General features: G+C 44.6%; 1 protein-coding gene across 1 annotated transcript; it reads right to left on the bottom strand.

The window, feature by feature from the left end:
* Positions 1–1448: 1448 nt before the first annotated feature.
* On the bottom strand, positions 1449–4299 carry LOC143693674 (gallinacin-9). Its single transcript, XM_077176334.1, has 2 exons — positions 4153–4299; positions 1449–1582 (listed from the first exon to the last, which is right to left on the bottom strand). The coding sequence occupies exons 1-2, from the start codon at positions 4208–4210 to the stop codon at positions 1449–1451; spliced, it is 192 nt and encodes a 63-aa protein (XP_077032449.1). The 5' UTR covers positions 4211–4299.
* Between the last annotated feature and the right edge of the window lie 21706 nt (positions 4300–26005).

Here is a 26005-nt window from a genome sequence, read left to right as displayed (position 1 = left end):
GTCCCAAATCCTTGTGGCCTTTGCACTGAGGGTGTTAGGGAAGGGGAAGGGAAGGAGGGGATGAGTCTTGGTGATGAGAATCCAGGCTGATGGACACACAGCTCAGTGCCTCCAGACAGAGCAAGGCAGGGAAAAACAGCCTGACCAGTTTGGGATACAGAGAAATTAAATTCCATGGACATGATGCTTGTCTACACTAAACAGAGACAGCAGGAGCAGACTCTTGTGACTCTTGACTCACACAGTTTCAAGCCCTTTTGCCACCCTGGGGTTTTCTCTGTATTCCAAATATTTCAGGTTGGGCTGGCAGATGCAGCCCTGGACAGGAGCAGAGGACTGAGATTGTCTCCTGAATCCCAGCTCTGGGCTGGAATGGCAGCTGGAATGGGGTTTAATGCTTTTCCAATTATTAATATAAATGTTGCCACATAAATCACTGCAACACAGGGTGATTTAACAGGACTTGATGACACATGGACTTAAGGGAGTTAAAAAAATTCATTTGCAGGCTGATTTTTATCGACAACAAAACCAACAACATCCACCCTGACGTACATGAGCAAGTATCAGCAACATGGTTTCACAAGAACTTGCTTTTATTAGAATTGAAACTGCAAATATCTTTACTGGACAAGAACTCCTCCTCAGATGTTCTCATGTTCCTGAGAGCCTCCATCCCCATGGGAGAGGCTCCCCAGGGCACTGAGGACAGGATCCATCGATGTCCAGAGATGGGAGATGTCTCAGATGTCCAGAGCTCTTGTCTGAGTGGTCAGAGAGGTGTCAGATTTAGGAGCTGGGGGTCCTGCAGAGAAAATTCAGGTGCTTAGCTCATCCACCAAACAAATAAATTACACCTTGACACCTCAGACTGATGGAGACATCAGGGACCACATGAGGGTAAAGACAGCTGGAGACTCTGAGCTGGACCTGTGTCTCCGGCCAGGCAAGAAGGACAACCCAGATAAAACAGAGAATGAGGCTGTCACCTCTCAGCACACACCACAGCTGCTCACTTGTGGCTGCTGATGCCCAGAATACCAGGGACACCTTCCACTATCCCAGGTTGCTCCAAGTCCCATCCAACCTGGCTTTGAACATTTCCAGGGATGGGGCAGCCACAGCTTCTCTGGGCATCCTGTGCCAGGGCCTCACCACCCTCACAGGGACAAATTTCTTCCTAACATCCAATCCAGATCTGTTCTCTGTCAGATTGAATCCATTGCCCCTTGTCCTGTCACTTTTGCAAACAGCCTCTCCTTTTCTCTGGAATATTCCAACACCACAAAAACTCTGTTTTGTTTTCACCACACACCAACCCCAGCAATTAGCAGGTACTTTTTGGATATTGTAGGGGTCTGGAGAAGGGGCTCTGATGCTGAAAAGAGGAAAAGCCCGGTGATTCTTCTTGCTTTTAGTACAGCAGCCCTTCCCCAGAGGAATTTCTCTTACCATTTGCAGCATCTTAGCTTCCCACCGCGGCAGGTCCCGATGTCAACCAGAGGAGCAGAGCAGGGCACGAAGGAGCAGGAGCCCCGGCTCTGCCTGCAGGCCAGGGTGTCTGCGGTTTCCTGGCTGTAAGCTGCAAAAAAATAGGGAAAATTCATGTTTGTTTGTCCTGGCAGAGGGCTGGGGACATGAGGCATGAGATTTACCTGGCACTGTGTTAAGGTTTTGTCATCAAATTGGATTCCATCCCTAATTTGGAAAGCATCACAGCTTTATTCTAAATCAGGTCTCTAACATTACAACCACTTTGTCCCAGTAGTTCTGGAGTCCTTTCTCTTAATCACATTTTGTTCAAGGATTACATGTTTTTGATGTCACTCAGCTGATTTTTCTTTGGTTTCCCTTATCTCTTAAATTAAAAAACCCTGTAGTGTTTTATATAATCTAAAGAAGATTATAGTGTTTTATATAATCTGTAATATATATAAAATATATAGTATATATTATATATATAATATATATAATATATAATATATAATATATATTATATTACATATAATATATTGTATATTGTATATTATATAGTATATAGTATATAGTATATATTATGTGTTATGTATAATATAATATATCATATATTATATATTATGTATATTGTATAATTAATAATATAATCTTTATGAAGAGATAGAAAATAACCGGTGGCCTTTCCCAGAGATTCTACTGGAATTGTGCCAGTCCTGCAGCCATCTCAGGGGTCACAGGGTGTTTTGATATGAATAACACATTTTGTGGTGCATGAAGTAGGAAAAGCCCAGGAAGGCAATCCCAAAACTTGTAGTAGAGATTTTGTCTCAATGGTTCTATATTTTTTTTTCTTTGAGTAGACAGACATTTGATGGTCTAGGAAAGCTGGTACAAATTTGAGACTACTGCAAATCAAATTGAGACAACTTCAGCTGCTTCAAAGACACCCAAATAGCCTGGAATGATACGTTGGCTCCAAAACCACTTAATGCACATGGCCAATACTGAGTTCAGGCAAAAAGCAACAGTCAGGATAACATTTTCCCAAAAATAGATGAGGTCTCCTAATCTAGAATACACAGTCGAGGATATGTGCATGAGAATGTGAGAAGAGAAAGCTCTCATGTTGCCAGGTTACATCCTTAGTATTATTCTAACAATTGCCTCAATAAAATCCTCAGGGAATTGTTCAGGTTGGAAAAGGGTCCTTGGATCCTCCATGACCAGCGAGTCCAACCATCCCCAGCACTGCCAAGGCCACCACTGACCCATGTCCCCAAGTGCCACATCCACATGGCTTTTAAATCCCTGCAGGGATGGGGACTCCATCACTGCCCCAGACAGCTGTGCCAGGGTTGGAGAATTTCTGGTGAACAAATGTTTCCTAATATCCGATCAAAACCTCCCCAGGTACAACTTGATGTAATTTTCTCTTGTCCTGTCCCTGTTTCCCAGGAGCAGAGCCTGACCCACCCTGGCTGCCCCCTCCTGTCAGGGAGTTCTGCAGAGCCACAAGGTCCCTCCTGAGCCTCCTTTTCTCCAGGCTGAGCCCCTTTCCCAGCTCCCTCAGCCATTCCTGGTGCTCCAGCCCCTTCCCCAGCTCCATTCTCTTCCCTGGACACACTCCAGCCTCTCAGTCTCTCTCTCTCCATGAGGATTCCAGAGCTGCTCCCAGCACTGGAGGTGCCCCAGCAGTGCCAGCACAGGGGACAGCACTGCCCTGCTCCTGCTGCCACCCCAGAGCTGGGACAGCCCAGGTGCCTTTGGCCCCTTCCCCACCTGGGCACACCTGGCTCATGTCCATCTGCTGCCAGCAGCACCTCCAGGGCCTGTTCCAGTTTTTGAGCCACTCTGCCCCAGCCTGGAGCTGCAGGGGTTGATGTGAACAGCACTTGGCCTTCTTGACCCTCACACAATTTGCCTCATCCCATGGATCCAGCCTGTCCAGATTCCCCTGCAGAGCCTTCCTGCCCTCCAGCAGATCAACACTCCCACCTGACTTCGTGTAATCTGCAAGTTTGCTGAGGTTTCCCTCAGTCCCCTCATCTGGATCATTCATTAAGATATCAAACAGGACCAGCCCCAGTACTGAGCCCTGGGGAGCACCACTGCTGTCAGCCTCAGCTGGACTGAACTTCATTCCCCACACCTCTCTGGGCCTGGCCATCCTGATAGTTTTTAAATCAGTGAACAGTGCACCCATCCAAGCCAGGAGCAGCCAGTTTCTCCAAGAAAACTCTGTGGGAAATGGTGTCAGGTATTTAACAAAATCCAGCTAGATATCTAAACCACCAAATGGGACACCTTGTCATCGAGGAGATCAAGTTGGTCAAGCAGGATCAGCTTTTCATGGACCAACTCTGGCTGTGCCCTGGGTGTTCTGTACATGCCACATGAAGGCATTTAAGCTGCTCCAAAACTTTTTCTGGCACCAAGGTCAATACAGGACCATCCTTTTTTTCTTATTTTGTCATCACATGCCAGAAAGAAACCATCAGTAGGAATATCAAGAACTGATAGCTTGAAAATTAGAACAATGACCAGGGAAGGGGAATTCTAACAGGAAAGTCCTGGATTCCAAGAGCAGAGAGGTAATCTGACCCTCAGCACTGGGATCTAAAGAACTTCTCTTCATCCTCACCCTTTGAGCCTCCTCTCATCTCTCTTCAGCCTTACCTGGAGCAGCCTGGAAGAGGAAGAAGAGAACAGCAACGAGGAAGAAGAGGATTCTCATGACTGGCAGCTGGCAGCAAGGCAGCTTTGGCAGGGATGGAGACAACACCAGTGTGAACAGAAGCTGTCCGAGACTGAGCACAGGCCGTGCCTCTGCATATAAAGGCTCTGGGGCAGAACAAGGGGGTGGAGGAGTGGCTGCCTGGAGAACAGAGGGTTCATTGCCCTGTTCCCATGGAGATTGGTGAGGTAGGGAGGTGTTGCAACCTCTCACGTTAGGAGATGCCCGACCTGAGCCGTGACCACGTCTTGCTGGCTGACCCGAGCAGCCAAACCAACCCGTGCCAGCTGGTGGGCTGTGCCCAGGGAGGGCAGGGGATTGGAGCAGGAGGGAGGTGGGTTCCTGGGATCTGCAGGGCTGTAAACCATGCAGAACTGATGGTGCCCTGTGGCTCTTGGCCATGGTCTTGTGCCAGCTTGTCCTCCCCCTCAGCCACCAGGCAGGGTGAGCAAAGGAGAAAAGTCCTCCTTGGAGGCAAGAGCATGGAGTAGCAGGGCAAGGGGCAATGGCTTCAAGCTGAAAGAGCAGGTTTAGGTGAGATATTCAGGAAAACTCCTTCACTGTGAGGGTGGTGAGACAATGGAATAAGTTGTTCTGAAAAGCTGTGGCTGCCCCATCCCTGGAAGTATTCAAGGACAGGTTGTACAGGGCTTGCAGCAACCTGGGATACTGGAAAATATTCCTACCCAGGTAGGGCTTGGAATAGGATGAGCTTTAAGGTCCTTTCCAACCCAAACCATTCTGTGATGATGGAGACAAATGCAGGAAAGGATCAGAGATTTAATCCTTGCTTGGGTTGGAGTTGTAGGGCTGCAACAGAAGGAGCCAGAGTAAGGCTGAAAGAGTCATGGATATCCCCCCTCCTGACTATGAAACTGGCACTCCCAGGAGTTTTTCCAACATGGTTCACAGCTCAGTCAGTCTCTGTGCCTTTTATTTGTGAGTTTAGCTATGGATTTGTACCAAATGTCACAGAAGTCATTAAACAGAAATGACTGGAAGAGACACCTCTGTGTGTTGTGCCATGCTATCATAAGAGACAGATCCTAATTCCCTCCAGCAACCCCAAAGATCTGTCTGAAAACAATGATATCATAGTGTCAGCCTTCTTCCCAAATCTAGTCTGCATGGTGTGTCTAAAACTACTCATTCTTCCCCAAATTTTCTTGATTTAATGACATTTTCCCTTGCTGTCAATCACCTTGCTGAATGTGGTTATGAAGAGACTCACATCTCTGATTTCACAGATTCAACATATCAAACCCACTTCTGTGTGGTGTCTGCACCTCTCTTATCACCTTGTAACTTATTTCTGTATCTGAAAATAAAATCTAGTGGGGTTTTTTTCATGCATGTGAAGGTCCAGCCTTATCTAAAATGGACCAGAAGAAGTGTCACCAGAATTCTGTAAAGGTCTCTTAACCCTTGTACCTGTCACCAAGAAATGCCACTCCTGTGACATATGGGAACTTAAGTGAACATTTTTTTTTCAGTCAAACAAGACAAACCACAAATCATCAGTGAAACAAAGTCACGAGGGTGATTAATTATTTACTGCTTCAGCCAGAGCAGCAAACTGAAACGAGGGAGGGCAAGAGCAGGGGTCAGCTCTGACTGCTCACAGAGGGCAGAGAGGTTTGTGCCTGCTGAACCAGCTGCTGCAAGTTGGATGGAGGGCATGAAAGGGCTCCAGGTTTATAAAAGAAACCCACTTATTCAGTATATCAGGGCTAGAAACAAGCAAAAATCTTCTTGTGGATGGATGAGGAGGTTGAGGAGGGGCAACAGGATACAGATGGCAAAGAAAACAAATTCTCACTCATACTTCATTGAGCCCACATCCTTGGGGAACATGGTGAGAAAATTATCCTTCAGACCTCAGCCAGGAGCTGTGAGAGCTTGTGGGATCTCAGCACATCGTTCCCGATGTCCAGAGATGCCAGGAGAACCCTTGGGGGTCTCGAAAACCCTGGAATGTTGCCAAGAGTGTTTGGTGGCTTGATTTTGATCCATCCACAGAAGTAACAAGAGTCTGAGGACAAGAGAATCACTTTAGAGTAAAAGGTGTAAAAGAGACACATTTAGAGGGTGAGATATAGACTTTAAGGTTTTTGGTACAGGGGGGTTATGGAGACAAGATGGAGGGATCAGGGCGTGTCTTGTCCTTCTTCTTTCTTCTTCTTGTCCTCCATCTCCTGTGATGATGTTGGCACTTAGAGATTGGTTTCTGGTGAAGGTGCACTTGCCAACATGGGTGAAAAGCATTGGGAAATAAAGGTAAATATTGTATACGTAGGTTTTAGTATAAAAAGACATGACCGCCCCGTGGGTGGTCAGAGAGTGCCTGTGACTGCTTGCAGATCAGACCTCTGTTGGGCAGACAGAAAAATTTTGTAGATAAGAAATAATTAACAACCTGAAGACCGAAAGCTGAAGAGTCCAGACTCGTCCTTTGCATCGCGCCCACCAAAGAACCACTCTACCCGTGTCGGGGCAGAGACAGACAGCCGGACCCGACAAGAGCTGGGGTGGGCAGTGATGGTTTAGGGAAAGGCCCTGTATTTTCACACACATGAAAATACACATTTGTATTTTCACACACATGAAAATACACATTTGTATTTTCACACACACATTTAGAGCCTGAGTCAGAGGCTCAAGCTGTTGCTGTCACCTCTCCTCCATTTCCCTCCCGGATATAGAAGTTTCGAGGAGTCAACCATTTGTATTAAATCACACTGTGTCTCTGTGTGCCTGGAATTTTATTTAAAGGAAATCATAGGGACACACTGACCATCTCCCTGATGCCTGAATTGTGATGCAGAACATGGACACAACCCCACAACCCAAACCACTCTGAGCACCTGCACAAGGTTTCAGACAGGCAGCCCATCCACCTGCACCCTCAGCTTCACTTCTGGAAAGACAAAAATAAGAGAAAAAAAGTGGAGTCCATTATCTTTGTCATGTTTTAAATCATCAGTCTCTGATGTTCTAAAACACAGCCAGCTGTAAGGAAACCATTAAGGGTGAAGTCTACTTGTAGAAATAACAGGATTTAATGGAAAAGTGAAAAGTGCTTTTCTACTCCTTGCACAATCCCCCCTCCTGCCTGTCCCAGGCAGCACAAGGGGCAGGGATGTTTAATTTGGGGAGTGAGGCTGCTGAGCAAACCCTGCTGGGCCATGATGTCACAGATGGTTCAATGTTCTTTGGAACCAAACAATGCCAGGGAGAGGGAAGGAAAGAGGGAATGTCTCTGGCCTCCTCAACTCCCTTCCCCAGTCCAGCTGGAGAGTGGCAGCAATGCCTGTCCCAGGTCCAGGCTCCCTCCATGGAAATATAAATGTACCTGGGGTGATAACAGCCCCCTTGGAGACTGCTTGGCACCAGGGAAAGGCAGCTTGGACACGGTGCTCCACTTCTTCCTTCTTCTTGAGGACCAGGAAAAGATGCTCCAAACAGTCTCCACTGAACAGAGACATCATTGAGGCTTGACTGACAGGAAGCTGTTGATCTTGAGGTCTCTGTTAGAGATATTATTATAACATTTGACCTGGCAGCCAAGCAGTGGTTGGTGGATTTTGTATGGGACCTATCCCTTTGAAGGAAAATAATTTTGTCACCCAGAAAGAGCAAATTCATTTGTTTGGCTTACTGATCCTTCAGGGAGCTTGGTAAATTTGCCTTTACACCTTAAGAAATCACCACCTGTGGTCTGTATTGTGGACTGTGGGGAAATCAGTGCAAATATCTTTGGCTCTGAAGGAGTTTCTCTGCTTTTAATTACAACTGATGAGCAGCTAATCTGCCTGAGCAGAAAGGGAGGATTAATTTAGTGACAATCTCCTCTGTTCCAGCAATAAATAAACAGGCAGAGGCAAGAAGTGGTGTTGAGTTCCCCTGTCCTGAAGTTAAGGGCATGGAACAAGTGACAGAGAGAGGGACAAGTGTTTGCAGCCAGTGAAGGTGGCATTGGGCAGAGGGTACACAATGTTTGTTCTCCTTGACAGAGCACTCAATAAAAGCTGCTCATGCATAAAACTGATTTTCAGTGGGAAACTCCAGTCCTAGTGACTGAAGTTTCTGTCCAAGGCCAGTAACAGGACCACCTCCAGCCTGTGTCCAGGCCATGGACCAGAGCAGGGAGGGGGATAAGTCACTGATAGCAGATTTTTTGGAAAGCTCTGTTCCAGTCATCATTTTGAAACTGATCTGTTCTTCAGGTCACCAAGGATGAGTTTTTCTGAGGTCCCGCATCAGCTTTGGAAGGGGAATATCAACCAAAACGACCTATTTTTCCCATAGCTTGAATGCTATCAAAGAGTTGGGTTTGAGCTGCTGCCCTCCCCGCCCTCCATGGGGAAACACCAATGGTGTCCTAGGAGACAAGTTCTGAATAGACATGGAATGAGGAAATCCTTGGGAAGAACTCCTAGTGGTCACTGCAGGAGAGAAACAGGGCAGGGAACTGGGATGGGAGAAGCAGATGTAGGGCCATCAACAGAGGAGAGAAGTGGGAGCTGTCTCACATGAGGCCAAGGCCAGGTTCCACTCAGGCTCAGGGGGATGCAGAGGTGAGATGGGCACTCAAGGGACTTCACAGAAATTGGGCACAAATGGAAGAATGAGCCTGGAGTGAGGGTGGCTGTTGGAACCCAGAAATTCCTCTGGCTGCCCTCGAGGATTTGAGCCCCTGCCCGGGGGGGCTCAGAGACCTTGGTACAGAGCCCAAGACCCCTGTGCCTTTGATTTAGCCCTTGGAAAAACCATCACCAACCTTTATATGAAGAATTACAAGCCATGACAGTTTAAGTAGAATGACAGTGAATTTATCACGGGGTGAAAAATAGATTTTTGGGATTTTTAGAATGGGGGTTCAGGGGGCAAGATGGAGGGATCTGGGCGTGTCCAGCCTTTCTCCTTCTTCTTCTTCTTGGCCTCCATCTTCTGCTGTGATGGTGGCACTTTTGGATTGGTTTAGAGTAGAAGCCCACTGTCTAACATAGGTGATAGGTATTGGGAAGTTACTGTAAATATTGTACACATAGTTTTTAGTATAAAAAGATAACACTGCCTCTGAGGTGGGCAAAGTGCCTCTGACTGTCCTGCTGAGTGTACCTCGGCAGGTCAGGAGAAAGAATTTTATAGATAAGATACAATAAACCATCTTGAGAATTAGAAATGAGGAGCTCTGACTCCTTCAACCACCAGGCTGGGAAAAGAGACTTTCTGACATATCTCAGGGTCACTCTGACCAGCAGAGATCCCGAGAGGTGGCTGCTGGGCTGAAATGCCAGACCTTGATGGGCATAAGGTCCTGCATCCAGAGACAGAAATAGAGACAATCCCTTTTGGAATAACACCTCTGTAATTTACACACCAGAGATGTGTTTCATTGGGGTAGCAGGGAAATCTGAGGCTCAGTCTGTTCTGAATTTATCCAGATTTAATAGCAGAGATTTTCTTCAGGATGTTGTGGTTTTACCCAAGCTGGAAATTCAGCTTCATGCAGTTCTTGCTCACTTCTGCCCTGGTGGAATGGGGAGAAAATCAGAAGAGTGAAAGTGAAAAAACTTGTGGGTTGAGATAGAGACAGATTAGTAGCCAAAACAAAATCTGTGCAAGCAAAGCAGAACAAGGAATTTATTCACTACTTCCCATGGGCTGGCAGCCATCCCCAGGAGAGCAGGAATCCACCACAGGTAACAGAGACTTGGGAAGACAAACTCCATCACTCCAAATGTCCCTTCCTTCCTTCCTTCCTTGTTCTTCCTGCAAGTTTTATTCCTGAGCATGACCCCACATGGGCTGGAATATCCTTTGGGTCACCTGGGGCCAGCTGTCCTGGCTCTGTCCCCTCCCAACCTCTTGTCCCCCTCAGCCCTCTCATTGGTGGGATGAGGAGCAGAAAAGGCGGCCTTGATTGAGTTCTGCTCAGCCATAACAAAAAACATCCCTGAATTATCAGCGCTGCTCCCAGCACAAACCCAAACCACCATTCCATACTGGGAAGTAAATTAAATCCATCCCAGACAAAACCAGCACACAGAAGGAACTTGAGGGACGTAGAACAAATCATCAGTGTCTGTTTTTTAAATTGGACATGTCCTTGTTACAGTGTGTTCTTTAAATACTGAATTTTGTGACTGTTGTTGAAAACAGGTCTGATGTTTTAAAACCCAGTCTATACATCACCCAAATCTTGTCTTTGTGGAGGGATAGTTCAGACCCCATTGTTGTGTTAATAAATTCAGGGATGTGTGTATCTATTTTTAATGCTTATATATGCTATATTATATATTATTATATATTATTATATGTTATATTATATATCATGTATTATATATTATATATTACATATTATGTGTTATATATTGAATATTGTGTATTATGTATTGTATATTGTATATTATATATATATATATAGATTGCAATACTGCTGGTATTGGCTGCCATACAATTATCCTCTGTGTCAAGAGTTGCCTGTAAATTTCTTCCCACTCAGCTTTCATTCCTGTCATCCTAAATTTTATTACCATTTTTTATTAACCATCACCAAAACCGGCTGGTCCTTTAGTCATTCCCTTTCCCAAATCCTTTGGGAATATGTGAGACTGCACAGACTCACTTCTTTAAAAAATAGTGCATCATTCTGAGCCTTGAGTCAAAACCAGAGAGGAAATTTCTGTGAGCAACAACAAAGATCACGGGTTTTGGTTCAAGAAAACCTTTATTTTCATGTGCGAATAAAATAATAATATATATATTGCTTCACATCCTCCAAGAGCTGCATGAACCTGAAGTGATTGAACCTCCAAACACCCCTGTGAGGTAGGCTGGAACAGGTGGCCAAGGAGCCAAAGTGGCTTGAGTATTAAAAGCAAAAAGGGAGTGACTTCAGCGAGGGAAAACCCGGATCTCCAGAAGCGGTGTGCTAACAGGACATGCCCTCTGGAAGCTTCTCTTAAAGCTCATTTGCAGGAGGCTTTAGACAGAGGAGGAATCCATGAAAATCAGCTCCTCAAGGCAGTGGAAATGCTGCTGGTTCAAGGGCTGCGATCCAGGAAAGCTTTTTCTTCTTACTCTGCCAAAATCCTGCAAGGATACAAAGGGTCTTGTTATTGTGCTGCAGTTCCACCTCATCTTGTTCTCTAAAAGCCTCAATACCTTCTAATTACCTTTCAAAATGAACTTACAGGGTGGGTCCAGCCTGCAGGTTTAAAAACCACATCTCTGTGTGTGTTGGGTGTCCAGGTCTGCAGATAACCAGTGTATAAAACTGTGGCCACTGGCAAATGAGTTATATGACCCCTTGTAATGACATTTTTTATTCCGTTTGCACCAAAATAAAAAACTGGGGGTTTGATGTAGTTGCTGAACATACAAGTTTAGTGCCATCTGAAGTGGTCTGGGGTATCTGCTTGGCCTCCAGACATCTCTCTTTTCTGAAAATCAGTGTTTTCCCTTAGAGCTAACTCAGCCAGATACATTGATATGATTTAAATACTCCAAGGCACTTCAAATGCCAATAAACTTCTCAATGTGTCCTGCTGAACCAAGCCCTTCATGTCTAAATTCAAAAATTTGTTTTCAAGCAATCTGAGCTGGAAAAAAATATTTATATTGTACTCCAGAATACCCTGTTGGTTTTAACTTCTACTCTTGTATTGGTCAGCTCAGCTGAAAATCAAAGAGCCAATATAAGAACTTTAATTCTGAACAGTAACATCCATCAGTATCAGGTACATTTTTAAAGAAAGAGTATTTCTGTAGGAAAATTACACCTGAAACCAAACTCAAGAGGTCTTGTTCCTTTCCCAGGCTCAGTTTTCTTTTTGTCAGGTCTAGCAGATGTTCTGACAGAAATTTGATGTTGGAGTTCTCCCATCTGCTCCTCCCAGTCCATTTGCTATCAGTGGAAATTGCTTCCCAAGGAGCATAAGTGGTCACAGAAACTGAGGGATCACATCACTGCTTTGTAAAATCATCTAATATCAGGTTCCTTCTGTTCCGTTTGCTTCCCTGAATTCCCAAATGCATCCTTAGCATCTTATTCCTTAACATCTTATTCTCCTGGCAACAAACCTGCCCTATTATTGGAATTACTTGGGCTTCTGAAACCACTGAGGATCCCCATTTGCTAAATAGATGTATAAAACTTTTTTTCTAGAACCACCTCATCAGATTTCTTCAGTTTCTGGGAACCTTTAAGCCTTGGCAATTCTATAAGTAACAGAATCACAGAATAAGGAGTTCTGGAAAATTCAGACATCACAGATCTGAGCTCTCCCTTTGTTTTGAGCCAGGGTCTGTCTTGTCACATCAGTGGCTGGGGATCTGCCTGAACATCATGGCTGGGATAAATTTTATCATCACACCAGTCCTCTTCATCAAAGGTACAGGAACCTCTCCTAATCTGGCTCTGAATTTGGGGGTGTGAATGTCACTGCAGCTGGCAAGGATCATCTCGTGGCCATTAATTGAACAAAGTTATTCTAATAATTAATTAGATGGAGAGCATGTTTTATTTTAAGATGAAAAGCATTTCTCAAAAGCATGACCAAAGCCTTAAGGAAATAAAAAAAATCTGGCTATCAGGGAAACTCCAGACATTATTAGAAAGTGGTTTCAAAGGTCAAAAGTGACAAATTCACTCCTCATCACCTTTCTAGGAGCTGTACAGTGGTGGAAGGAAGGAGAGATGGGGAGAGGTTGAAAAGCAAAGTTCTGTGAACACTCTCCCAGCTTTTCTAGGTAAATTTTAAAATAAAACCAGAGGGATGATAAAAAGCTTCCCCTGATGGGTATAAATGCTGTGAAGTATTTTCCTAATAATTTCTTGAAAAAACTTCTTTCTTTTCCCATAAAAATTCAAAATAAAGTGAAAAATACTGAATTCTTGGACATTTTGACCATTCTGAATTCTTTCTGAATTCTGAATTCTTTCTCCCATACATAACTTCCATTCAAATGAATTTTCTCCCTAAACACACATCAACATTACGCACGTGTTCCTCCTCCCTCTGGACCTTCCCACCGAGGGTTGCCCTGCAAGCCCCACTAAAGTTTTGCTGATTATTCAGAGAAAGAGGGGATAAAACAGGGGACCTTCTGAGGCCCCCGAGATGTTTTGTCACCTACTTGGAGCAGCAGTTCATCATGCCCCCGTGGCAGGTCCCCGTGGCAGTGAAGGTGGGTGGGCACGCCCCAGCACGGCAGAATCTTCCCTGTGCGCTCCGGCACTCGACGGTGTCAGCAAAAAGAGGGTCTGCAGAACCTGTGGGGAGTGGCAGGAGTTAAAATCTCAGCTTTCTGCCTGAAATGATGAGAGGTAAATGTTCAACAGGTCATGTGTTGTCTTTTTTAGCAAGTGGAAGTATTCTGAGTGGAGATGCTCCTGGTCCCACCACTGCACCACCCCTGTGGCATCAGGTTTTTGCCTTTCAGCTGATGGTGGCTTTTTGCCCCCCTGTGAACACTCTTCTGCTTACAAACCCTTTTGCTCTTTGTAGGAGTTTTGCTTCTCACCTGAAGTGGCCTGGAAGAGGAGGAGGAAGACAGCGAAGAGCAGGTAGAGGATCTTCATGGCTGTCAGCTGCTTGTGGATTGTGAGGTCCTGCAGAGCACCTGAAAGGCCAATGGTGGCTGGAGCTGGCTTGAGCAAGGGCTGGGACAGACACCTGGTATTTATAGGGCCCTTGGGGTTGTGTGACAAGTCAATGAGTAACTGCCATGAACTTTCTGGAGAGGGACTGGACCCCTTATCTCAGGTGGCAGTGAATGTGTTGCAATCCCCCAAGGGTGAATTTCCACTTCACGGGCCAGTTATATAATCTGACCATCAGCCAAGCCTGAGTGAGCTGCACCAATTTTCATGGCTTTTGGAAGCCTCTTCCCAACACAGGCACCAGGATGGGTCAGGGGGACTTGGAAGACACAGAATCACAGAATGATGAGGTTGGAAGAGACCTCTAAGATTATCAAGTCCAACCTATGCCCTAACACCTCAACTAGACTATAGCACCAAGTGCCATGTCCAGTCTTTTTTTAAACACATCCAGAGACGGTGATTCTACCACCTCCCTGGGAAGAGCATTCCAGTACTTCATTATTCTTTTGGTGAAAAATTTCTTCCTAATTTCCAACCTATACCTTCCCTGATGTAACTTGACCATTGGAGTGGAGACCCAGCTTTGACCCTGGGTTTGTCACTCACTGACAGTTCATGTCACATTTTGTCTCCTTCTCCCCATCCCTGTAGCCAGGTGGATGATGTCAAAGGCAGAGGAAAGCATTGGGAAAGAGTTGAGGTGATGCAACTGTTCTCTGTCACTTTTTAAACAGGTCTCAGGACAGCCTCATCCACTGCAGGGGGCTGACACAAAGCTCTTTCACTCCTCACTTGTGTCACAGAATCACAGAACAGTTTGGGTTGGAAGGGACCCTAAAGGTCATCTCATTCCAACACCCCTGCCATGGGCAGGGACACTTCCACTAGAACAGGTTGCTCCAAGCCCCATTCAGCCTGGCACTTCATCCCACATCATTCCCTCTGCTCCACCTTCAGCCTTAAGGGGCGAATTCTCTTTGCATTCAGTTCGTTTGTCCAGATTAAAAACCTCAGGAGTTAAGAGTTCTAACAGTCACTAATATATCTATTTTCCTTTAAAGGAAATAAACTACTTCATATACACGCACAAGCTTGTGATGCAATGCCAACTATTTCCCCTCTCAGTGCCCTTAAAAGGTTGGGAGAATGTGCTGATTCCACAAGAATCATGTCTGACACAATGCTTTGAAGGGCAGCATCTTCTGGGGCTTCACTTCAGAGCATGATCCCTGTGGCTGTAAATTTTCTTAAAAGGAGATCAATGCAGGAAGGTTCTCCTTCAAAAAATCCTGGGCTAATAAACAGCTTAAACACTGCCACAGCCCAGGTGTTTCTGCAGTTCTTACCTCTGACATTCTGGTTCAGTGGTTTGTTTCCTTATTACCTCATTCATTATATTTAACTCAGAGTTAATGGCACTTTTGTTCCAAGAATTGTTCGAAGGATGAAAACATTACTGAGGTTTATGTTTAATTTGCACAGTAATGGGCCAGATTGAGCAGCTGAGAGAGAGGCAACAAGGTGAGTTTATGCAGCAAATAACAAGATAAACACTGATTTCCCTCTTCCACTCATAAAATCTAATTAACCAAGAAATGCCAAGTGTTCCTTTTTTGTCCCTCTTTTTTTTTTCTGCACCCTTGCCTTGAAAATGATCTTTTCCCTTGCCAGCAACTCTTCAACTTTCCCCATTTCTAATGGAGAAGAAATTTAATTTGTCACCCCTCTCTTCTCTCTTTAGTGGGATACAGAGAGGCAAACACCTGATCTGCCACACCAGCATGAATAAACCAAAAAATAAAACTCTTCTGTTTTTCTCAAGACCCTTTGAAATGTGAATTCCCCTCACCTGTCTTTCACACAGACAGAACAGTGTGGGAATGTTGTGCAAATGGAAGCACTTATCCATAAGACATCCAAGTGAGGGAGGAGGGGTGTTTTTCCCAAATAAAATCAAATGTGGCACTGGGGAAGTTTGTGATTACTTTTTGTTATTTGAAAAAGCTCTACTCACTTCCATGGCTTTATTTTCCCTCCTCTGGAACAAAGTCAATCTATTATTAAAGTTAAATTATATGATTTCATTTGTATGGACTGCCACAGCACTCAGATTTTGCTGAACAGATTTTGCAGAAAGAGAATGGCCCTCTAGGAAAGAGGGAAGAAGATTCTTGCAACGGGGGTGGCAAAACCCTGGCACAGATTGCCCAGGGAGGTGGTGGATGAACCCTGGAAACAACCAAAGATGGGGCTTGGAACAACCTGGTCCAGTGGAAGGTGTCCCTGCCCATGGCAGGGGGTTGAAATGAGATGAGCCTTAAGGTCCTTTCCAACCCAAACTCTTCAAGGATTCCATGATTCTATGGAAGGGACCAACACTTTGAGCCCTCCTAGCAACCTGAAAATGTCACTCAGAGCGAGAGGAAAATTCCATGACTTTGAGTGCTAACAAAAACAAAGACAGGAGCAAACTGGTTGCTTAAAACCGGGCAAAACTTGTACAGAACAGGCAAGGAGCAGAACAATTCATGCAGCACAGCAGTGACCTGGGGCTGGAACATGGAAGTGTGTGCATGGAGCTCTATCCCACAGCACCCAGGGCCAGGATGAAGTCCTGGAGATCTCTGTTGAACATTAACCCCCACACATGAGCTGGGAATTCAAGGAGCTGCAAGTACCTATCCCAGAGAAATCAAGCTCTCTAAGCAAAGAGGAGCTGGAAGGATTTTGCAATTCAATTTTCCTGAATTTTGCCCCAGCAGCCCCTTTCCAAAGGTGATACTGCAAGGAAAATCTGGAATGTTGAGTGGGGAAAAACTTTGCACACAGCATTTCAAGCTGATTTTTTCAGTCTTCTGCAAAACAGGGGTTTTTCTTCTCCTGTTCCTTCCTTGGGTAACAAACTACCCCCACAATAATCCACAGCAAGCACCATACATGATGTTATATAGGAGGGGTTTGCCTCAGTGTTTTCTTTTGAGTGTTACTCATCAGCTAATGACAAATGAAAAGAAGTCTAAAAACTACTATGCTTTTGAGATAGGTTGTTTAAAACAGGGTACAAGTATTTGGATGGTGGCAAAACTTCATTTTACTATTGTAAATATAAATATGCCTTTAAAATCTCGTAGGCACAGGGTTATTTAAGAAATCATGTGCTTATATTCCATTAAAACTAAATGCATGTTAAAACATAATCCAGTATTCTCCTGGCTTCCTAATGATAGCACAAATCATTATTATAGAATCATAGAATCATGAAAATATTTGGGTTGGAAGGGACCTTAAAGATCATCCAGTTCCACCTCTGCCATGGGCAGGAACACCTTCCACTCCCCAGGTTGCTCCATCTGGAACAGCCTGGTCTGATGGAAGGTGGAACATCCTTGGAACTGTTCAAAACCAGGCTGGATCAGGCTTTGAGGAACCTGGGGTAGTGGAAGGTGTCCCTGCCCATGGCAGGGGGTTGAAACTGGATTATCTTTAAGCTCCCTTCCAGCCCAAACCATTCTGTAATTCCATCTTTCTACCCTTTGACATCATCCTGCTAAGGGCATGTGGAAGAGTTTTTACAGTGACTTCTGTGAGCCAGAGGGAAGTTTGATAAGAGGATCCATGTTTACCCCTGAAAGAATTTTCCAACAAGGTCGTTGACATAGAAACCAAGAAAGAAAGAAGGATAAATAAGAGAAACCTGCAACTGCCTATTCCAATGAGTAAAGTGTAAACTTCTGCATTTTGTAAGAATGTACAAAAAACATGCATGGTATAATAAAATCAGTGTGAAGCCTTCTGAAAATGGAGTGTGTTGCTTTGTGCTGTCTCTGTCTCAGCTATGACAAGGGCACAATAAGAATAAGAATGGGAAAATGAGGGCCAAGGTTGCTTGAAAATGAAAATTTACCAGTGGACATCCTCTAATGGACACACTTGGCTTTCACACACAATATTCCTACACATCACTTGTCATTAGAGTGGTTTGTGCCATTTCCCATGGGCTAAATGGGTGCACAGGGCAGGTTTTACCTCTGTTTCTCCATCAGTCCTCACTGTGCCTGACAACAGCTTACAGAGGTCTCCTATTAAAGAAATATCCTAAAATTTTTAGATGAGGAGCAATACATCAGATGAGTTAATGAATCCTGGTGTGTGAGACATTGGCTGGTGTCACTGAAAGGGCACAAGGGGAGGCCCCTCTTCATTTCAGGTTCAGGGATGGTGCTGTGCTGAGGTCTGGGAACCTGGTCAATCATTACCTGCCCTTGGCTGCTTTAAACTCAGCTGCTTGTGCCCTCCTGCTGCAATCCAGACACTGAGTCAACATTAAACAGAAATTCAAATGACAGCACTGAACACCAGCTGGGAGAATGTACTGTCCTCTGTGCCTCTAAGCTGAAGGGGAATTCCTCTGTGAAGGGGAGGGTGAGAAGGAATAATAATGAGTGTTTGAGATGAAGGAGGAAGGCAGGATCTTCTGTAGGCTGTGGAGAAAAGATTGGTGCTTCTCTGGTCCTGATGAGGAGTTCCCTGATGTGTCACACTGCCCTAGTGCTGCTGCTTTTCCTAAAAAATACTGAGACTTCTGTGTGGATGGTATCCTACAGAATAAGCCTTAATTTTTAAGAGTTATGGTACAGCTGATGACAAGCTAAAACACCAGAAGTGTCTTCATTAGACAGTGAGCACGGTCTAAATGCTTCCCTGTGTGCATCATTTAAATGTCTGCTCCTGTGGTGTATTGGGTAGGTTCTGTTGCCTTTGGCACCATCATTACCATGAAAAACAGAACCATGAAACTCCACTGGTTCTTGTTTGTCACCATGATATTTTATGAAAAATCCCTTCACCAGGATTTTTTCTCTTGGGAAGCTGGGAAGCTTCAGCTTCTCCCTGTTTTGCTGCTCTGGAATGTGATTTGGAGAATTGTTTACCCAGCATGTGAATTGTTTTTAATTAATGACCAATCACAGCCAGCTGTGTCAGACTCTCTGTCACAGGTTTTTATTATCATTCTTGTCTAGCCTTCTGATGTATCCTTTTTCTTTCTTTAGTATAGTTTTATTATAGTTTTAGTATATCATTTCTTATAATATCATATCATATCATATCAGCATTCTGAGAACATGGAGTCAAATTCTCATCTCTCACCTTGTCCTGGGGACCCCTCACAACACCACAACACTTTTTAGGTAGGGAGGTGCTGATGCTGCAGCCACAAGAATTGGATTCACATATATTTATATCTATAATCAGTCAGGTCAGCATGGCATTGACCTTCTCCTTGTTCTCATCTGTAGTAGACAACTCCCTTGTGCCTGCTACATCCATGACCACATTACAATTTATTGAGGTGTAGCTAATTCAGGGAGCAGAATGCGAGCAGTGATTCAGGATGTGACCACTGAAAACTCATCCTCTGCAATATTCAATTATTAGAACAGCCCTGGGAGTTTTGTCCTCTGCTAGCCCTGTGCCAAAAATTCTTGGGCTGTTTCAGTGATTAGTCCTGGCTAGGAACTATTCCAGCAGGCACCTGGTGTGGTCACCTTGGACTGGAAGCCAAGAATTGCACAATATGGGTATGGTCAAATGATGTCATCTCAGAACCCAGAGAAAGGCCCTGCTATGAGTCCAGAAGCTTTCCAGACTGTATTTGCAGCTAATCATATTATAATTATTACATATTGCAGCTGACAGAACCAGAGGACACAGTCTTAATCTGCGCCAAGGGAAATATTTATTGGATGTTAGGAAAAAGTTTTTTACAGAAAGAATGATCAAGTTGTGGAATGGCCTGCCCAGGGATGTGGTGGAGTCACCATCCCTGGATGTGTTTAAAAAAGATTGGATGTGGCACTTGATGCCATGGCTTAGTTGAGGTGTTGGGGCATGGGTTGGACTTCATGATCTTGAAGGTCTCTCCCAACCTTGTGATTCTGTAATTCTGTCAATTATTCATATTAGTCTTATTTGGCAGCAGCTGCAAATGAGCCTTTTATAAGATGCTTCATCAATAGTCCTTCTCCCCCTCCTCATGGTTCAGTTGTCTTGAATTCCTCTGTCCTGCTGCTAGCAATCTTTCTTCTGCTATAAATCATAACTAATAACAACAATATTTTTGAGATCTAAATATCTGTCTTCTACACAGGTGAGTATCCTGATCAAAGCTTGGAATTGCCCAGAGTTTCATTCCCTTCTCTGCTTGGATGCCACTGTCCCCAAGAGAAATCACAGTGATTATGGATGTCTAAATCCCCTCTTAATCAACCACTGCAGATCTCCACTTGTACAGATGGCACAGAAAAGAAAAGGTATCACTAATCTTACAAAAAAAGTGTGTCCATTCAGTTATAAAATTGAAATATCAGTTGAAATATCATATCACAGGATGGTTTGGGTTGGAAGGACCTTAAAGAACATCCAGTCCTACCCCGTGCCATAAGCAGGGACACCTTCCACTATCCCAGGTTGCTTCAAGCTCCATCCAACCTGGCCTTGGACACTTCTAAAGAACAGAAAAAACCAGCTGGAGGAGTCACCCGGAATAATTGGATACTTTGATTTACTCAGTTACCTCATTTCTAGCCCTCTGTAAAGCAGCCCACAGCTTCGAAGGTCAATATCAGAGACAAAACCCAGTTGTGCAAGCCATGACATCATCAAGCATGTCACCAATTTCCAATGGGCCAATCAGGGCATTGTATAATGCAGGGGCCAGAGGTGGGAGTGGAGTTTGCTTTCTCCCACCCAAAATGGGCCACATCTGCTGGGGATGAGAAGTGGCAGTGCCTGGCTCTTCACTTGTTCCTACATCACCCAATTGTTTGCTTCCCAGGTTCTAGTTTAAATTTGAGTTAATGTTTTTTCTCGAAACTTTTTTTTTCCTGAAATTAGTTTTTCCTATAATTATACCCTTTGTGGATTGAAATTTGATGACTATAATATTTCTTAGGAGTCATAGAGACAGGACTCTGAGCATTTCCTTGATATCTGATGCCCTTTAAATATCTCCTTGAGATACACATGAGGGTGGGGAGGCCCTGGCACAGGGTGCCCAGAGAAGCTGTGGCTGCCCCTGGATCCCTGGAAGTGTCCAAGGCCAGGTTGGATGGGGCTTGGAGCAACCTGGGATGGTGGAAGGTGTCCCTGCCCATGGCAGGGGGTGGAACTGGATGATCTTTAAGGTCCCTTCCAACCCAAAACATTCCATTCTGTGGTCTATCAGATGAACCTCTGGGAGCACCATGTAAATATACATTCTGCCTCTCTTTTCATTTCATCTCTTTCATTTCATCTCTCCATTCACAGATATATTTTCCCCACCACGCTGGTCTCTATGCTGGGGGATGAGGTTTGCTCCAACCTCAGCTGGGAGCAGGGCTGACATTGCAGCAGCTGTACAATTCCAGCATGGAAGAATCCCTCAACAAACAGGGAAGTCACAGAGTTGTTAATTTTTTATCCCCCTTCCTCACAGACATGTTGACATGGCATAAACCATCCTGACTCTCATCTGCTGAAGTTTACAAAATGTTTGAGATTATTTCAATGACCCCAAGCCCCCTCTGCACAGAGGTCTCCACAGAGCCACGCAGGGCCAATATTTCCTGCTCCCCTGTGCATGAATTTCCTGGGAAACCACGTCTTGAACAGCAGCACCTCACCCCCTCCTTCAAGGATGGGATTCCTCCTGGGTAATGAGCCACACACTTCTAGGAAACTTTGGATAGGCCAAGACTTCCCAGCAGCATTTAGGGCTGCATTTCTCAAGTCATCTGCACATTTTCACTCCCACGCCTTTGCTGGGGGGATAAAACAGAGTTTAACCCATCTTTTACCCCATCTCCAGCCCTCCAGAGGGGCAGTGAGGTTGAGTTTGTGGGTGTGGGTGCAAAGGTCCTTTCCAGCCCACAGCATTCTGTGATTTTGAGGCAGCAAGGGTGGCTGGCCACCTGGATTAAAACTATCCATAGAGAGGGGCTCCTAGCCCATAACAGCCCCTATAGGTTTGTGACAATTCTGGGCCCAAACTGAGCCAGTTTAGCTGATATTACAGAGCCAGACCCTGTACCTCTGTCCCTACACTGTTTTAATGCCAACATGGACATGGTGCTGCTCCAGGACATTTTGTGATGGATGTTCTCACAGGAGAGGGTAGACAGAGCCTTTCCTTCCCTCCTTCCCCTCCACTCACTCCTCCTGCCCCAGGACACTCAGCAGTTCTGCTGGTACATTATTTGGATCAAAGCTGTTGCAATCACACCACAAGTAAGTGAAAAGTGGCTTTTGCTCTAAAATCAAATTGGCCTTTCAGATTACAGCAGTTCTGTATTTAATCAGCCATTTTCACCAAGTAAAGGACATAGGTCTTATGCAGTGGTTTAGTTGCAAGAACAGTTTTGGTTACGGGAATATGATATAAAATCTCAGAAGTATAAAGGAAGGAAGGAAGTGGCGGAAGGAAGTGGCGGAAGGAAGTGGCGGAAGGAAGTGGCGGAAGGAAGTGGCGGAAGGAAGGAAGGAAGGAAGGAAGGAAGGAAGGAAGGAAGGAAGGAAGGAAGGAAGGAAGGAAGGAAGGAAGGAAGGAAGGAAGGAAGGAAGGAAGGAAGGAAGGAAGGAAGGAAGGAAGGAAGGAAGGAAGGAAGGAAGGAAGGAAGGAAGTGGCGGAAGGAAGGAAGGAAGTGGCGGAAGGAAGGAAGGAAGTGGCGGAAGGAAGTGGCGGAAGGAAGTGGCGGAAGGAAGTGGCGGAAGGAAGTGGCGGAAGGAAGGAAGGAAGTGGCGGAAGGAAGGAAGTGGCGGAAGGAAGGAAGTGGCGGAAGGAAGGAAGTGGCGGAAGGAAGTGGCGGAAGGAAGTGGCGGAAGGAAGGAAGGAAGGAAGGAAGGAAGTGGCGGAAGGAAGGAAGTGGCGGAAGGAAGGAAGTGGCGGAAGGAAGGAAGGAAGGAAGGAAGGAAGGAAGGAAGGAAGGAAGGAAGGAAGGAAGGAAGGAAGGAAGGAAGGAAGGAAGGAAGGAAGGAAGGAAGGAAGGAAGGAAGGAAGGAAGGAAGGAAGGAAGGAAGGAAGGAAGGAAGGAAGGAAGGAAGGAAGGAAGGAAGGAAGGAAGGAAGGAAGGAAGGAAGGAAGGAAGGAAGGAAGGAAGGAAGGAAGGAAGGAGCCAAGCTGTTGGATCAGATCCCATTTGCAGACAGCTCCTGTTCTTACACAAAGGACAAAATCCCAGGGAAAAGTTCAGGCAAAGGAAAGAAATTTGGTTGATTTTCCATGCTCAAAAGTCTAGGAGCTATATTATTTCTCTATCAGCTTTGGGAGATGGGGAATGATATGCTGAGCAGGGCCATCTGCTCCAGCCTCATCTTGCCATTTTTTTCCCTTGGGAAAAATTCCCATCATGACTTTTTTACTGCAAATATAAGGCATAAAAAGTGTCTAACACACTTCTGGGGCTATGAAAAGCTAATGAACTGTGATAGAGCAGGGAATGCAATTAGGATGATGGTACCTACAAACTGATGAGCTCTGGCTTGTATTCATTTAGACATTTATTCATTTTAAAAATCTACTCTTGATTACATCTCACTGCCAGCATTGGCGTCTGCTCACGAGGGTGATCCCTGTGCTTTATTCAGGTTTTCTTGGAATTTGTTCTAATATTCACCCAGTTCCTAAGACAGGAACCTGAAAATCACTCATGAGTACATCCTGGGTCTGCACCTGGCAAAACAGCTGAAAAAAATAGAAAAAAAGGGTTTACAAGAAATTAATTATGAATTAAGTTCTGGAATCTGATGACGAAGAAGTTTGATGATTTCTAGGCTTGGGTATTGCAACAGAGATAGAGATAGAGATAAGAAATTGCTTTGAGCCTTTTTTATTGTTGTTTTCCCATGAAATAAATCCAAGGAAATATTTCTCTCTTGAAGATTCTTAGCTGATAACCCATCCCATACTGGTTTATGGCCTGATTTTAAAGATATCAGTGTACAAGCTGAAAACCCTTCTGCCTCCTGATTGCAGAGAAAGATAAATATCAACCACATGCTGTCAACAAAATATACATTGGGAAAGAAACTACCCAGTGTCACAACCTGTGTTATTTTCCCCTAAATCTATTACCCCAGAGTACTTCTGTTATATATTTTCCAGCTTGCTCCATTTTAGGAAGTTCTCTGCTGCTGGTGTGGCTTTTAAATAGCTGGGATAAAATTGCAAAAACCCCACTCTTTGGGGTTTTTTTTCCATGCCATTGCTGAAGATATTTATAAAAATTCATCCCCACATGGGAGACTGAGCAATCACAGCCCTGACACCCCCATCCTGCTCCACACTAAAGCAGGAGTCAGATGTAGATGTAAACAGGGAAGGTATGAGAGCACCAAGGACAGGCTTGGCCAGAGGAAATGAGAGACACAAAGTCTGTTAGAATCACAGAATTACTGAATTATTTAGGTTGGAAAAGAGCTCCCAGATCAGTGAGTCCAACCTGTGACCAATCCCCACCTTGTTGGAGCACTGAGTTAGGGTTAGGGTTAGGGTTAGGGTCATCCAGTAATTCCATGGCCACTTCCAGGGATGGAAACTCCACCACCTCCCTGTGCAGCCCCTCCCAACTCCTGCGCACCCTTTCCATGAAGAAATTCTTCCTGGTGTCTAAATGTTAATAGGTTCCTCCATCACTTCTCCAGCAGTCCCTTCATTGATTGGTTCAAATGCTGAGGGAAAAAAGGCTAAAGATCTTTTTTTTCTTTTTTTTTGGCATGGAATGATCCTCCCTCCACAAACAGGAGGACCTACAAGTTTCCCAGAGAGAATGTGGAATCTCCCTCACTGGAGATATTCCAGAACTGTCTGGACACAATCCTGTGCAATGTCTTCTAGGATGAGCCTGCTGGAGCAGGGAGGTTGGGCCTCCAGTGACCTCCAGTGGTGCCTCCCAACCTTTTCCATTCCGTGTTTCTTTATCCTTAGGAAGGTCCAGCAGACCAAAACCAACCTTTCCTTGGTCACTCACAAGGAGATGTGACCTTGTTCTCAACTTGGACACTGAGACTTGAACCAATAGGGTGGAGAGAAATAAAAACAAAACTTCAGCTTCCAAAACAGTCATGGGATCATTCTAGAAGGAGGTCTGGTGACACAAGAGTGACACTGTTGCTTATACAGACAGAAAAACAAAACCAAAACAAACCAACCTTGCTGCCTGACAAAACATACTTCAAGTTTCTACAGAAAAACATCTCCACCTGACACAAAAAGTTCAGAGTTGAACCCAATTTGTCCCTGTGTGAAAGAGTCCCAGCTTCAGGTTTCACATCCTCCTCTGGTCAAGCTACTTCTTAGTCAATATTCAGAGTAAACTACTTTGTGTAACAGACCTCTATAGGGCTGATCTAATTCCCTGAGAACTGGATTTTCTCTGGGAAATAAAGTTATATAGGAAAGAGAATTTGCTACAGCAATTTACAGCAATATGGAACATTTTAAGCTTTTCTTCCTCACATTTCCCCATTTGATACAGCCTCAAAGATTTTCTTGTTTATGCAAGACAGAGTATTTTAACTGGAAACATTTTGAGAGTCTCAAGATTATGAAATAATCTTGGTTATAAGTAGTTTATGACAACTTTCCTTGAATGGGAGACATCAAGTTCTACTCTCTGTTGAAGTTTCCCTTTGATTAAACCTCATCACCAGGCTCTTCATAGAATCATCAAATGGTTTGGGTTGAAAGGGGACCTTGAAGATTCTCTTGTTCCACACCCCCTGTCATGGGCAAGGACACCTTCCCTAGATTGTGACTCAAAATGCTCCTGCTTAAAAAAAAAAAAAAAAAGGCTTTCAGAAGTCTTCAGAGATTGGCCCTTTGAAAAGTGAAAATAGTTGTAAACTCAGCATTTTTTTATGAAATGTAGAACTGTTCCCATTGCTGGCAGTGAAAATACTTCTGATGGGAAGTCTACAAGAATAATAGATATTCTACAAGAATATCCTACCAGATATCCTTTCAAGATAATGACAGTTCTCCCTAAAACAGCATCTTGAAAAATTTGGGGTACTATTGGGGTACTATTTGGGGCTTTTTCATCTGTGGAAGATTTACAAAAGGAAATACCTGAGTTTCTTTCCATTCTGAGAAGTCAAAGGGACAGAAAATCACATTACGGAGACAGAGCCAAGAACAAGGACAT

Source organism: Agelaius phoeniceus, chromosome 3, assembly GCF_051311805.1.
Source record: "Agelaius phoeniceus isolate bAgePho1 chromosome 3, bAgePho1.hap1, whole genome shotgun sequence".
NCBI lineage: Eukaryota > Metazoa > Chordata > Aves > Passeriformes > Icteridae > Agelaius > Agelaius phoeniceus.
Note: the sequence above shows the minus strand (reverse complement) of the source record. Positions and strands in the feature narration are given on the sequence as shown.

Coding starts and splice junctions, on each gene's coding strand:
- LOC143693674 (XM_077176334.1), bottom strand. CDS start 4,210: ATGAGAATCCTCTTCTTCCTCGTTGCTGTTCTCTTCTTCCTCTTCCAG. Junction 1,583..4,152: donor CCTCTTCCAGGCTGCTCCAG/GTAAGGCTGAAG, acceptor ATTTTTTTGCAG/CTTACAGCCAGGAAACCGCA.